Raw genomic sequence first — 14,195 nt, 5'->3', positions numbered from 1 at the left:
TGATACAGGTAGGAAATCTATAACTACACTGAGTCTTGGATACAAAATGTTGCAATAAGCGTCTCTTACACCGTTATGGATGGTTGTGATTAACCTCCTGTGTATGTGGCTGGCATTAAAGACCTCCTTCGCTCCCTTGGACCAGCTGCTTTATTATGTAGTGCCTTTGGGGATGCTGTAATACAATAGCTAAGGTCAAGGTGCATTTTCTGGTATCAACAAATAATTGACTGATGAGACCAGATGTTGGTTTAACTGGACAATTCTGATACCAATAGTTTGTATGCAATATTTATTGAGGGTAGCAGCAAAATGTGGAATTCTGTCAACTTCACTAATAGTACTAGAAAAGAAAAAGCTGAATAGAATTTAAATAAGTACCTATCTGGTAAGTGTAGATTGTAGTGGATAAGGTATGCTATGTGTGTAAAGCAACTGATGTAGAATAGATGAAACACCGTATATATATATATGAGATAGGAAAAACATTTGATTTGCCAATTAGTTTACATTCAAATTAATTGATTGTAATACTGGATACACATAGTAAAACTAAATTTATTTATCTTGTGAGTCTCCCACTCTACTATTCAACAGCCAGCTATGACCTTTCGGTGAAGGTTTGCCAATGTGAAAATCAATCAGCGTTGTTGCAGATATGAGGCATCTGGATTGGATTCTATGCAGACTAAAGATTCTTTAGAAATCTATCCCCAAAATCTGTCTATTTTTGTAAATATTGTGCCTTTCCACTGATATTTTAACATCACCGAGTCAGCCAACTTCTTGCTCATTGCAACAACTTATTAAAAGCAGGTTCATTTATCTAAATGAGCCATAGTCAAACAGACAGGTGCCTGATATAGAATAAGTGGCTTTAATACATATGAATAATTAATTTTAACAAACGACTACCAACAGTTGACATAAGAAAGCTTACTTGTACACGCGTTTGTATTGATAAGCACAAAAATATCAAATACACTGATGAGATTAGTTTTATAATGACGATCAGATTGAGAAGACAAAATGAAAAATGTGAAAACTTGGTTATCATACCCCATGAAAAACATGAGAAAATTAATGTGCAGGATGAAGCCAACTAAAGAAGTCAATTCATCAAGATACAAGATCTATCTTGTAACACTTGTATCACAAGTATTACAAGATAGCTAATACTGTATTATAGTATTACAGTATTATAATAATACTTAATCTTTACTATAATAAGAGCCGTGGTCATCTGTTTGAAGCTACACTAAGAGTGTTAGGAAAAAGGTACCCGCACAGAAATCAAACCCGCCTATTCACATTCCCAGCCAAGCAAGCTATCATTTGCATCACTCGACCACCTTTTCACATCAAATAATACTTGTGCACATTGTTATTACACGCGAGCACATGGTTATTACACACGTCTGAAGCCACACTAAGAGCGTTAGTAAAAGTTACACTACGTGGGAGTCAAACCCAGATATTCAGAATTGCAGCCAAGCGCACTATCCGGCCACTCAACCAACTTGCAGTGATATGGAGTAATTGGGCACATACTTATTACACTTGATGATCTCTCATGAGACACTGGACTGCCTGTGTACTAATATAGCAATACTAGCACAGCGGTTAGTCGAAGCAGTATTGTCAAAACTTTGATTTCTTTTGTAGCCCCTCCCTCATCCCGTGTCATACAGATTCAGTATGTAGGAGTCATAGTTACAGATGTTAAAATACCTATTGCTCCATGTTCGCACAAGACCACAAAAATAGTTCTTTGAAAAAGCTATTGCTGAAATTTGCCTTGAGTAATTTTATAGAGATGACTTTGATAGTCGTCTTTCCATTGCGGGTGAAAGATTGCAAAGAGTGGGAAGATTTTGTCAACAAAAGAATCTACCTTATAGGGAACTAATGCTAGTTGGAGGATAAGTAACTATAACCTACCAGGTGATGCCGTGCTAGAGACCGCACCAGGCAGCAGGCTGGCCCTTCTAGAAGTGGCTGCGTGCTGACTGCTCTTTTTGTGCTTCTTTTCAGCTCGGATGAGCTGATCATTGATCTCCTCTTCATCTTCTTCCTTTATGTAGTTGTCGTTGGCCCCTAGTCGCAAACACCCATGACCATTGCCAAATGTAGCTACATTCACGACTCGCCTAGATGTGGCGGCTCTCATTTCTTCTGTCTCATCGATATCAGTGAATGTCACATTGATTCCGCCTGCTAACCTGAGTGAACTGCCTATGGAATCGGTTATACCGCTGTCTTGACTTTGTTTTATTGTCTCTTTGCTACCATCAGTTGTGTTGAGAGAGCGCTTAGCAGGAAGTGGACTTGGATGATTGCTGGACGGTTCGGAGACGGGTATCGGAGACTGGCCAGCGGTAGAAGGCATCAAATCTTGAACAGTCTGTTTTAGTGCATCTGCCGCTCCGACTAACGCTACTTTCTTCTTTTTAGGCAACTTTTCTTGCGCTTTGGCGTGAGTATAGTAGGTGGAGAAGTTGTTCACAATTATTGGTATAGGTAATGCGATAAACAACACACCACAGAGAGCGCATAAAGTACCGATCAGGTAGCCTGCTGCCGTTTGGGGATATTTGTCACCATAACCTAGTGTTGTCATGGTTACGATGGCCCACCAAAATCCCATTGGAATAGAAGTGAAGTGATTGTCACTAACCTCATCGATTTGTTCGGCAAAATAGATGACTGAAGCGAATAAAAGAACGAGAGAGATTATAAGCACGAGCATGAGCATCAATTCCCGAGCGCTCGCTCTTAGAGTGTGGAATAATATCTTTAACGCTGGAAGTTGTGTTGCAATCCGGAATATTCTTAGAATTCTAAATAGTCTAAGAAGCTGCAAAAATAACGACAGTTCCCTCTCCATGTAAGTGACGTCGATGATGAACAAGATCGAGGTTACATAAAAAGAGAGCAATGAGATCAGGTCGAAGATATTCAGTGCATTTTTGAAGAATCGTTTCTTTACCGGACAAGCGATGAGTCGTGCTATAGTCTCAATTGTGATGGCGAGCATACAAGCCATCTCTATATAATATAACACAGGGTTTGGTTTCGTTTTTGCTCTGTATTCACTGTACTGCATTGGTCCGAGTATCTCACTTTCGTTGCGAGGAATTCTGCAGCAGGCATGCGTCTCTAGCGTGAAAGTAGTTATCACTAAGATTGTCATCGCTAGCGAAATGTATGTGAGAACCTGCAGAAAAAACAGTATTCATCTCTCAAACAAGTTCTCCTCATTTCATAAGGATAGTGAGTATAGATTAAATTAGAGGAAATATTCCCATCACTCTACGCACGAATCATTTGATAGGTATACATATACCACTTATTTATGGTCAAGCAAGTAGCCTGTTCCATTTTGTACAGTTTTTACAAAAAACAGAAAACACGAAACCAGTTTGAAAGCAAAGAACCTTGTATGAAGAAACTGTTTTTAGTATAGCCAATTATAGCTGAAAATATTTGATCAGCTTATAGAAAAAGCTCCAAAGTCACATTAAAAAATGTTCCCATGAACTAGTGTTATCTGAAACGAAAGCCTCGCAAAATCTTTGAGTTCCTTTCAGACAATATTTGTCTGGCTATCATTATACAAGTGTATATACAGATTGTTTAACCTGAATGAATACATTATTTGATCTGAGGCTATCTGTTTACAGAACAGCGTTGGCTGACATCAGTCGCGTTGTTTGGTAAAACCTTAGCAACCTTAAATAACCTTAAATCCTAATAACCTAAATCCATAATAACCTTAAAACCTTAAATACCCTAGCAGCATCCGACAGAACACACCACACAAGTTCTTCGCTAGTAACTGCCAACTCTATTTTTAATGCTGCACCAATTTACTACACAGCGATTGCTAAAACGTATGCAGTGCATCAAGTTTAAAGAGTATCCATACAGCCATAAACAATATTTTTTTCTGATGATGTTCTCTAAAATGTTTTTCTCTTTTTTATAATATTGCTGAAAAAGCTACTATTGATCAGTTTTAGTTATTTCTCCATACCCTGACAGTCTAGTGTGGCGTGAGAAATCATCATGTGTCCCGATGAACCACAGATAAAAAATAGTTGAATAATTATTTGGAACGTCTGCAATCGGGGCAGGTATTAGAGTGACAAAGTCATAAACCAAATGTCAAATATCGCATTTCCTGGCTCCCTGGCCTTGGACAGGCAGAAAGATGTGGCTCTTGATATAATAAAGATTATGTTGTTTTTTGGCAATATAGATGCTGACAAATCCCATAATTTGGAATTGATAATTGCTATTACTATTATTCCTATTATTTTATTATTACTGCTTTTCTTTTTGTTTGAGAAGCTGACGTGTTCTTGTCACTTGAATTTTATTCAGCTCAAGTAAATACGCTCAGATAAATCATCCAGTTTGTGAGCATATTTAGCCTTGCTAATATAAATGTTGTTGACAGGAGTGAAGAGCCGCTGAAAGAACTCCAACTGAAATTCTCAAATGCTAGTTCTACATTGATGCAGCCGCATAACCGTGGCAGTAAACCTGTTGGTTATAATCTTTTTGGCTAATTATGGACAACGACATTTTAGGTTTTGATATCAGTTTTTATACATACAAAAGATTCAAAAGTCATTTCACTAGATGATTAAGTCAGACAGTCCGAAGAATGGATTTGTTGATAACAACAAAACTCTCTATGTACTTTATTGTATTGTACAAACCAGCTGCACTTTATTTGACTAAATGTGAATAGCTTGAGCAAAGCTGCATATGGTGCTTGAGGCAGCTTATCAGATAACAACAGGACACCTGTGACTCCTTAATATAACTAAAATTATATTAAAGTTATCGAAATTAAGTATAAATTATTTCTACTTAAAATCACTATTTTAAAATTACCATTAGTAGGTACTTTAAAACTAAATATGTATTAAAATTAAATTTAAACTGTTTTAAATTAAGATTATTATTTTAAAATTAAAATCAGCAGTTAAGTATTAAAAAGTTATTTTGTGATTGGCAGTCTTAAGCAGCTAACAACTTTTTGTATTTAGATATTGAAGTAAATCTATAATTGTTTCCCTTGATTTTGGGTTTGCCCAGTGAAGTATTAACACCATCGACAGCCTAATTTAGCAGCTAATTATGCAAAACTTCAGAAAAGCGTCCACAGTCCTAAATAAAAAACAGCCCTTTTTATATTCCTTGTGCAACTAAGTGAGGAGAATTTTTATGCTATCTCATGTCGTAATATTTCAGCAAAATTAGTTTGAAAAAATTTGAAGAAAAAACTGCAGACATTTAAAATATTGTAATAGCGATACAACATGCTGCAGAGTATAAATGTAAACTGCTTAGTAACGCAGGACTGAGTAAGTTAAGTTTGGTAATGCAGACACCCCTTTCTCTTGCCAATATTAAATTAGTAGTATAAGTTGTCTGTTTGACTAATGCTGTACCAGTTTATCACGGATTCTATTTATGACTCTGATAAGAAGAACACAAATATATTGTCAACTGATCATAGCGAACAACTTTATCCCACTTTATCTATATAAATGCAGAAAGTAGGAAGCAAAGAGCCTGACTGCATGTAACAGACAAGGATAGGCCAGTTTGATATTACCACTCATCAAGGTAAACGTACCGCAAAACCTCTATTTGAATGCCCTGGTGCTTTATTTTTCAACCTTTCCTCTATAATGGCGATCAAATAAAGATGGTGGTCAAATAAAGGTGACATTCAGCTAGAGGTTTTATGGTTTCTGTTAAATTCATGTGAGCATTAGTATGGCCAGGCTTCCAATGTTTCGGCTCACCAATTTAACTACCCATTATATGTTAATGATAGCATGCTAGCTACATAATAGTGATAACCTGCTAACTACATAGTAATGATAACCTGCTAACTACATAGTAATGATAGCCTGCTAACTACATAGTAATGATAGCCTGCTAACTATGTACATAGTAATGATAGCCTGCTAACTACATAGTAATGATAGCCCGCTAGCTACATAGTAATGATAGCCGGCTAGCTACCTAGTAATTACAGCTTGCTAACTACATACCAATAATAACCTGCTAGCTAGGTAGCATTGATAGCCAGTTGGCTATATAGCAATAGTGGTCTTTAAGCTACATAGCTATATTAGGCTGTTAGTTACTAAACAATAATAACCCACATTAGCTATGGCTTATGACACTGCCCTTTTGTAAATAAAATTATTAAAAGCTTTGTTAAAGGAAAACATACTTTGAATTAAAATGGAAGTTGCTTGTCCAATAATCATGCTTGCAAAATATTTTCAACTTTGTTTGCTGTCTAAATCATAAAATACTCAACTATAAACAAAATTTCTGTCTTTAATTAAAACATAATTAATAGAGAGGCATTTTGTTTGTTGTGCCAGAAACGCTCACAGGTTTCGATTAGAAAGACTTTATTAAACAAATACTGAATACAGCCTCGCCTCTATCAATTTGATCATTGCCTGATCATAAACATCTTTACCATAGCCTCATATCTAAACAAGGCATATGTGACGCGAGCATCAGGTTGCTGCTGTCAGTCACAAAAATTGCTCTGAAATTTGAACTGTTCATGCTATTGCTATAAAATCAATAATAGTACCAAAACAGATGGAGGTACAGGATCTATGATGTCTAGTATCACCTGACATCTCACACACCAATTATCAACTATAATCAGCTGTTTTAGTTGTTAACATGTGTGAATGTACATATTAATGCTAACCCAAAGCACTAATCGATTTCTGCCTTTACTAGGTAAAAGTAAAATTTACTCTCATGTATAGACTATGTATAGCAGACCACAGGCTATGCGCATCTACTCTCATGTTATCCAGCAACTGTAGAGTAGACCCCAGGCTATGCGCATCTACTCTCATATTATCCAGCAACTGTATAGTAGAACACAGGCTATGAACAGTCGATCCATTTTACACAACCAGTCAACGGTGGATCACCAGCTACATGCGTTTACTTTTCTCTCAGATAATCTCTTATCACAAAGTAATTGCTAGTAATTGTTACAGACATAATCAGCTTGGCTTTCACATCCAAAGTAATTTCAACATTATTTAATATAAAAATCATTTTCGAATTTACTCAAAGAAGTCTTCAGCTCACAAAATCGCTTGGCTCACAAAATCACTGAACTCACAAAATCGCTCAACTTGACAGAAACTATTTGCTTAAAAAATCTACAACAATATTACTAATAGAATTGCCTAGAGAAGGTCTGCTGACCAAGAATTGATTTCTAAACACGTTTTATAATGAGAGCAATGGACTAAACCAGCTGATCCTATCTATTGTTAATTATAATATTATATATATTATTTCTTTTGCAAATAAAATATTTAAATTATCAAGAAACAGATTTTTAGAGAAATTCCGGACTATACCAAATGATGACTGTACAAATACATAGCTTATAGCCCATAAGAATGATGCCCTCAGTAACCAATCACACATATTATTTTCAACGCACTGTCATAAAGCTCGCTTCACCTAGTATGTTAACCAAGCCACTCTAAATGATTATCTCATTCTATCTCTTGTGGCCAATAACTTAATAGCTATTGCGCCCTAGTTACCAATTGCTTTTATGTAATCATTCTATGACCATGCCAATCATAAATTGGTTTTCTTTATTGCATGCCTTTGCATTGCATGATTAATAAGCTAATACTAAACATTATAGTACACATTATTGCCATTGTGTATATGATTTTTCTAGGAAACGAAAAGAAAGTGCTGAATATTAACAGATTTGACCTTGACCTTCCGCATATTGCTGGCTGTCATAAACTGCAAGCTAAAACTCAAATTGTTTACACCATTCTGTAGGCCTATGAGGTTAATAATTCTTGTTTAGCGTGTAATCCTCTATAACTTTGACCACAACTTGTTCAAACAATCATCCAATCGTATGATCAAATCTTTACTATAATAAGAACAGTGTCTAGTTGTCTGTACGAAGCCACGTTTACAGTTTGGGAAAAAAGATAGGATCTTGCGGGGTTCGAACTCTGAACATTTAGCTTGGCCGCCCAGCTCGCTACCGCCTGCACCCATCATTCACCTTCCAAGGTATTAGAATTATTGTGCACATACCTATCCTCTGTGCTTTATTGACACGCATGTCGATCTCTCACAGTACACTAGACTGCCAGGGTACTAGTATCAATAATAGTTACAATACAACATTTAGAAGTTTGGATTTTAATTCACAGCATCTATCATCTATTATCCCTCACTATTATTTTTCAATGGCAGTTCTTGTGGTTCTATGCCATACTGACTTCTTTTTATGGTTAGTTCGTTTTTTCAGATAAAATTAAAAGCAACTGTCTACATTACCCATGAGCTCATTTGGTTCCTTAAGATTATTTGCGATGTCACGTCATAATTCTATCAAACATATACTGAGACTCCATACAGCGATAGTGTAGCGACACCTGGTTGTACCAGTACCGAAGCGCTACGTTGGGTCGCCAAGCAGACCATGTTTCCATAGACGCTACAGTAGAGTGATATTTGTGCGACGCCTTATGTCAGGTTGTATCTTGAAGTAAAAACGGATAGATTAAAGCATTTCAACGACAAAAGCTTCTGCATATGAAGCAACTGGAAAGCAAGACATATGCGCACACAAAAATACGACGCTGTTGATCGCTAAGGTCGTTTTCATAGCACAAAAATGATGCATTGCATGGGTGTTTCACTTCCAAAGAGCGACACTGAATCACGACAGAAAGAGAGCAATGCGGCTGTTTCCATGATATTGCAGCGCCATATGGAGTTGTGTCCCTATGCTATCACTATTGAAACTTAATAATAATGTATATTTTTAACTAGCCTGAGTTTTATAAGTTTGTAGCCTCATTGCTCACAATAGACTTATTTAAACCATGAAAAATACGCATACGTCTGTTTCTACATTAAACTCACATGTAACTAATGTATTCATACAATCTGATATCCAAATAATAATCTGATATCCGAATAACTATTATGTGAATAATGCTCGATGCTTCTAATGACTTTTTGCTCAAGGATTTCTCTTAGCTAAATAACATCTGTGTATAGAAGCCTTTTGGTTGTAGCTTTAACATATCCTAATAAATAAAGTTGATCCCACTTTATCCACATAAATATTATCCATATAATGCTGATCCATATGAAAGAGGAACATGACCAATGATTGTTTCTGAGCCACATCAGATACAAATCCGCAATTTTATGCATCGGTCGTCGATAGCAAGCCTGTTTAAAGGGAACCTAACAGTCATCTACAAGATAGCAAATAGAAGAGAAGGAAGAGGTTTTCTAAAGAAAAATCGTACTACAAGAGCATATTTGAAAAGTTAAATTTGCTAATATAGCGAATGAATACCCTGGCAGCTTTTGACGTCGATCTGTCATTCAGAAGAGACCAAAGCTTTGGTTTAATTCTTTCCCATCGAGACCTCTTATGTTCCTCGGACTCCATTATACCAAACTTCTCCGCTGTGCTGCCAAACTGTCTATCATCTACATCCATTTCATCGTCATCCTCAAAGTTTGTATCTATTTTTAGCTCTTCAAGCGTGTGCTGAGCATCTCTGTGCTGCGAATAACCACCCCAACAACATGGTTCGATTTGCTTCTCATCTATTCCCCAAAAAGCAAGCTCTTCTTCGAATGCAGGGCCGCAAACGTCAGATGGCGTGTGAAGCTTTCCTGTCCGATAGTAGTTGAGTATCATAAGAAACATCGATGGATGTCGATCAAAAAAGTATTCACCAGAAACTGGGTCATAGTCGGGATTATCAGCTTTTGATTCGGTAATCCAGGCGAGACGGGTGTCCTTAATATTTTTAAGAGTCGACACGTAGGTCTCAAAGCGAGTGCCTCCTACGTTAATAATGATCTTTCGTGGCTTTAATAGCGGTGATGCACGCTGTACTGAAGCACGAGTAGGTAGCATTTTACTGGTATGCTCGACTATTCCTACAACAAAGCAATAATTGCAAATACTGATATATTTAATATATATATCACATAAATATATTTTAACATATATAATAACATATAAGAACATATATATCATAATATATAATAAGATATAGTAAGTTACATAAAACATCTATATAATAACATAAATAAACATATATGATAATATAGATATAATAATATAGATATAATAATATTATATATATTATGATTATGATAATATTACATAATAATAATAATAATATTAAGAGCAGAAATAATAATATAACAGTAATATAGTAAGAGTAGTGTCTGTCTGTCTGTCTGTCTGTCTGTCTGAAGCCACAGAAAAAAGATAGCCATGCATGGGAATTGAATTCGAGGTTGGAAAGGTTGTAAAAAATGTTTCACAAGTAAAATATTATACCAAAACACATTTAGAAGACGTATAGGTTTAACATATAAACTTGTGACTTATCTATAGAAATAACAGTAGAGATCAATGATATGTCAAGAGCTAGTCTAACTAACTGTACCAGTAGAACTTTTTAGGAGTGAGACCAGAATCTTTATATGACTAAAATATAGAATATCATCAGAAATTATAATAAAATACTTCAGTTTAATAAAATTAACTTTGAAAAAATATCTTACAAAAATATATATCTATAACGGCGGATACACGAAAGCTAAAGACAAGGCTGATGGTTGTTTACCATATGAACTATTTCCTGTCAAGGCTAGTCAGGCGCTAAAACTAAAATCTCTCTTTTGCAAATGTTTTTATTGCCTGCTTTTTGTATATTTTACATTAGATTCTCTCTTTTTAGGTTCCAAGTCTAACTACAAAAATGTATTCATTCTTGAACCAACAACTAAAACGTGACCTACCTATCATATGCGCCCATCCTTAACTAAGGTTATTAGAAAAACTGAATAAAAAAACTAGATTATATTTTTGCAACACAAATACCGTATATGAACGCAAAGCTGAATGTATAAAAACTTTATATTAGCTTTATATAAATGCTTAGAACTATTTAGTCAGTAAACCGCTAAACTTCACGGAGTGAAGGCAAACCGATGAATACGAAAAGCAACCTCCACTCACTGCTTGAAGTTTAAAATTTAAAATCATTTAAAATTTGACAGCAGAGAACAAGTATAAACAAAACTTACTTGCTTAACCCAAAGCATATTCTCTGCAAATACCTATCAGTTGAGATGGGTATGTAGCGATGATCTACTGTACGTATGTAATTCCATAAGGTTCAAACAAACATAATGTTACGTACACGCCTTCTCAGATGCGTTTGTCTGACTGGCTTGTCAATCAATATGTAACACAGAAGCTTACTTGCTAATTGCAAACAAAGTAATAACTTAAAAGAACTTCGTCTCAATTAACTCAAACAAACGTAACTCTCCCTGTGATCAAATATTTATAAGTTTTGCATCAAACACTGAATATGACATCATTACTAATCTTTTTAACCATCAAAGATGTTATTTTCAAGGTTGTCTAGTGTTTTGTAACTCAATACACAGAGTGAAAGCGTCACAGAGAAATAGACATTTAAAAAACTTTCTGTTGACAACAAAAAGTCGATACTCTAATGTACATGTTTATTTGTCTAAAAGAAAAGGACAAAGATGCATGAAACGTCTGACGCAGATGGAGAAGTAACACAGCAAGGTACGTACCAGATACATGTAGGTACCGTACGTGTAACGCAAAGACAAGTGACGCAAAAGTAAGTGAAGTAAACAGTTATCTTGTTACTTTGTTTAAAGTTTAGTTTTAGTTTAATGCATCATATAAATAATGTATTAATTTGAGTTGGACAACATGAAGTTTTGGTTAAAGTGTAGTTCTCGGATTTCCCTTATCTAAATAACATCTATGTATAGAAACCTTCTTGGTATAACTTTAAAATATCCTAATAAATGAAGTTGATCTCATTTTATGCACATAAATATTATCCATATAACACTGCTCCATGGTAGTAAAAATCAGGATCTGTGATAGTAAAGTCTCCCGATCATTTTAAATACAAATCCATAATTTTATGCTACGGGCAATGATTACAAAGCTATTTAAAGTTAACTTAACATCTTTCTTAAAGGAAGATCTGAATACGAGAGTGCATATGAAAGGCTTTTTTACACGATATACCAGTGAATATACCTTATACTAACACTCATATACTCTTATAGAATTCTAGAATACCTCTGACAGCATTACCTCTGACAGAATTACCTCTGACATCATTACCTCTGACAGCATTACCTCTGAGGGCATTATCTCTGCTAGCGCTACCTCTGAGAGCGCTACTTCTGACAGCCCTACCTCTGACAGCGCTACCTCTGACAGCATTACCTCTGCCAGCGTTACCTCTGACAGTGCTACTTCTGACAGCACTACCTCTGACAGCGCTACCTTTGATAGCGCTACTTCTGACAGCAATACCTCTGACAGTGCTACCTCTGACAGCATTACCTCTGCCAGTGCTATCTCTGACAGCACTACCTCTGCTGGTCAAAGGTAGTGCTGTCAGATTGAATATCATCTCTTTGAATACAGATATTAGAGAGAACTCGTTTGAGAACATTGCATTTCTTGCAGGGATAGCCCCATTAGGAGTAAAATGACTGTGGGAGCTGAGTCTTTACTTAGTGAATACTTACTAAACTCTAAACCAGCCACAGAAAAATGCTCTGCTAGAAATCCTGTACAGTTGTCCTAGATTAAATAACCATTAGAATAAATAAATGAAATTGGTTATATTCTTATTTGATGTTACAAATTCATGTCAAATTATGAACGCAACACTTCATTTATAAAAATCAATTTACCTCTTAACAGAAATTAATGCTTAAATAGTCCAATTAAACAAAGTGGATTACACAGAGCTGTTGACAGGAAGTGACAGTAAAATAGGTCAACAGTTCTGATCATAAGCCACGCCATAACTCTACCAATTGTTCATTTTAGGAGAATCATATTGAAATAATTAGTATATTTTAGGTTATCAAGCTTCACAATTATTACCTTTTTAAATTTGGGTTAAAAATTGAGTAGTAGTTGTGTCCCCTTTTGAGAAGACAAATTATGAGACGATCAACTTTAAACAGCAACAAAGTAAAATAACTTTTCCCAAAAGTTGTCATTGAAATTTAGAACACAACTTTAGTGTAGGAAACCTTGGCTAGCTTTGTTGTAATTACAGAAATGTTCCGTGTTCTACATTATCTCACAATAATGAAGTTTTTGAAATCAAACACTAGTTATTCTGATCACCATCTAGTTTTGGTTTAAGCCCAACCTATTGCCACAATTCAGTAGTTGTGAAGGTCATTTGAACAGGTTATCGGAGAGAGCATGCATAGCCATCAATGAACAGTCTGGGTATTTTTGCCTGATGAACTAGTTATGCTGATGAAATTGACCAGTTGCCTTCATTGGCGTATCAACTACTTGACTGATGAACTAAGTCTTGTCTAAATGGGCCAATATGGAGTGACAGCACTTGTCTCATTAACGTTGCAGTACAATTCTGTGATCAAAACTTCAATTAGTTAAGATTGGTTAGTAAAAAATTAGTTTTCTAAGTGTTCAAGTGGAAAAACGCCTCTTTGGCTAAATGTTTGTTGAGAAACTATCATAAACCCTATAAAAATGAGCAACTCTATTATAAGTAGCATCCCACAATACCCTGTTGAGATGACCTACAGGGTATTGTGGGATGGTAATCTGTGGAAACAAGTAGGTCTACATAAAAAGATGAAACAAAGATTTTCAAGTAACAGAATAAAGCTAAAGTCGGAACTAGTTCAATGCTATCAGTCATGGTTGTCAATATAAATGTGAATCGTAGTTTAAATGTCAGCTATGATCTTGCATGAACATATGAATTTCTACATAAGGGCATATATATTTAGTTTTAAAACATATTGCTGACTTATAAATGACGTATACAGACAATTGGTAATACAAGTACTAATAGTATACTAGTATTTCACTGCCCTTTTTATTAATTGGTAATTATATCCCCTTGTATTAAATATAGAACTCAACAGCTTTCGCCATCTTCAGTGTTATGCGCACAAGTCATTACAATCTGCGTGTTGCAATTGAACCAATGAAATTTCAGGTGCCATACAACAATGTATGAACTTCTGCAGAT

At 35.5% G+C, this 14,195-nt stretch overlaps 2 protein-coding genes across 2 annotated transcripts; one reads left to right on the top strand and one right to left on the bottom strand.

The window, feature by feature from the left end:
• Nucleotides 1–89: 89 nt before the first annotated feature.
• LOC137394256 (potassium voltage-gated channel protein Shaw-like) lies at nucleotides 90–9,943 on the bottom strand. The gene is made up of 3 exons (XM_068080978.1): nucleotides 9,427–9,943; nucleotides 1,942–3,135; nucleotides 90–175 (listed from the first exon to the last, which is right to left on the bottom strand). Exons 1-3 carry the CDS (start codon nucleotides 9,788–9,790, stop codon nucleotides 90–92), a joined length of 1,644 nt encoding a protein of 547 aa, XP_067937079.1. The 5' UTR covers nucleotides 9,791–9,943.
• Nucleotides 9,944–9,969: 26 nt separating this feature from the next.
• Nucleotides 9,970–12,557, top strand: LOC137394255 (uncharacterized). Its single transcript, XM_068080977.1, has 2 exons — nucleotides 9,970–9,992; nucleotides 12,263–12,557. Exons 1-2 carry the CDS (start codon nucleotides 9,970–9,972, stop codon nucleotides 12,555–12,557), a joined length of 318 nt encoding a protein of 105 aa, XP_067937078.1.
• The last annotated feature ends 1,638 nt before the right edge of the window (nucleotides 12,558–14,195 follow it).

Source organism: Watersipora subatra, chromosome 4, assembly GCF_963576615.1.
Source record: "Watersipora subatra chromosome 4, tzWatSuba1.1, whole genome shotgun sequence".
Lineage (NCBI taxonomy): Eukaryota > Metazoa > Bryozoa > Gymnolaemata > Cheilostomatida > Watersiporidae > Watersipora > Watersipora subatra.
This window is presented reverse-complemented; position numbering and strand designations above follow the sequence as displayed.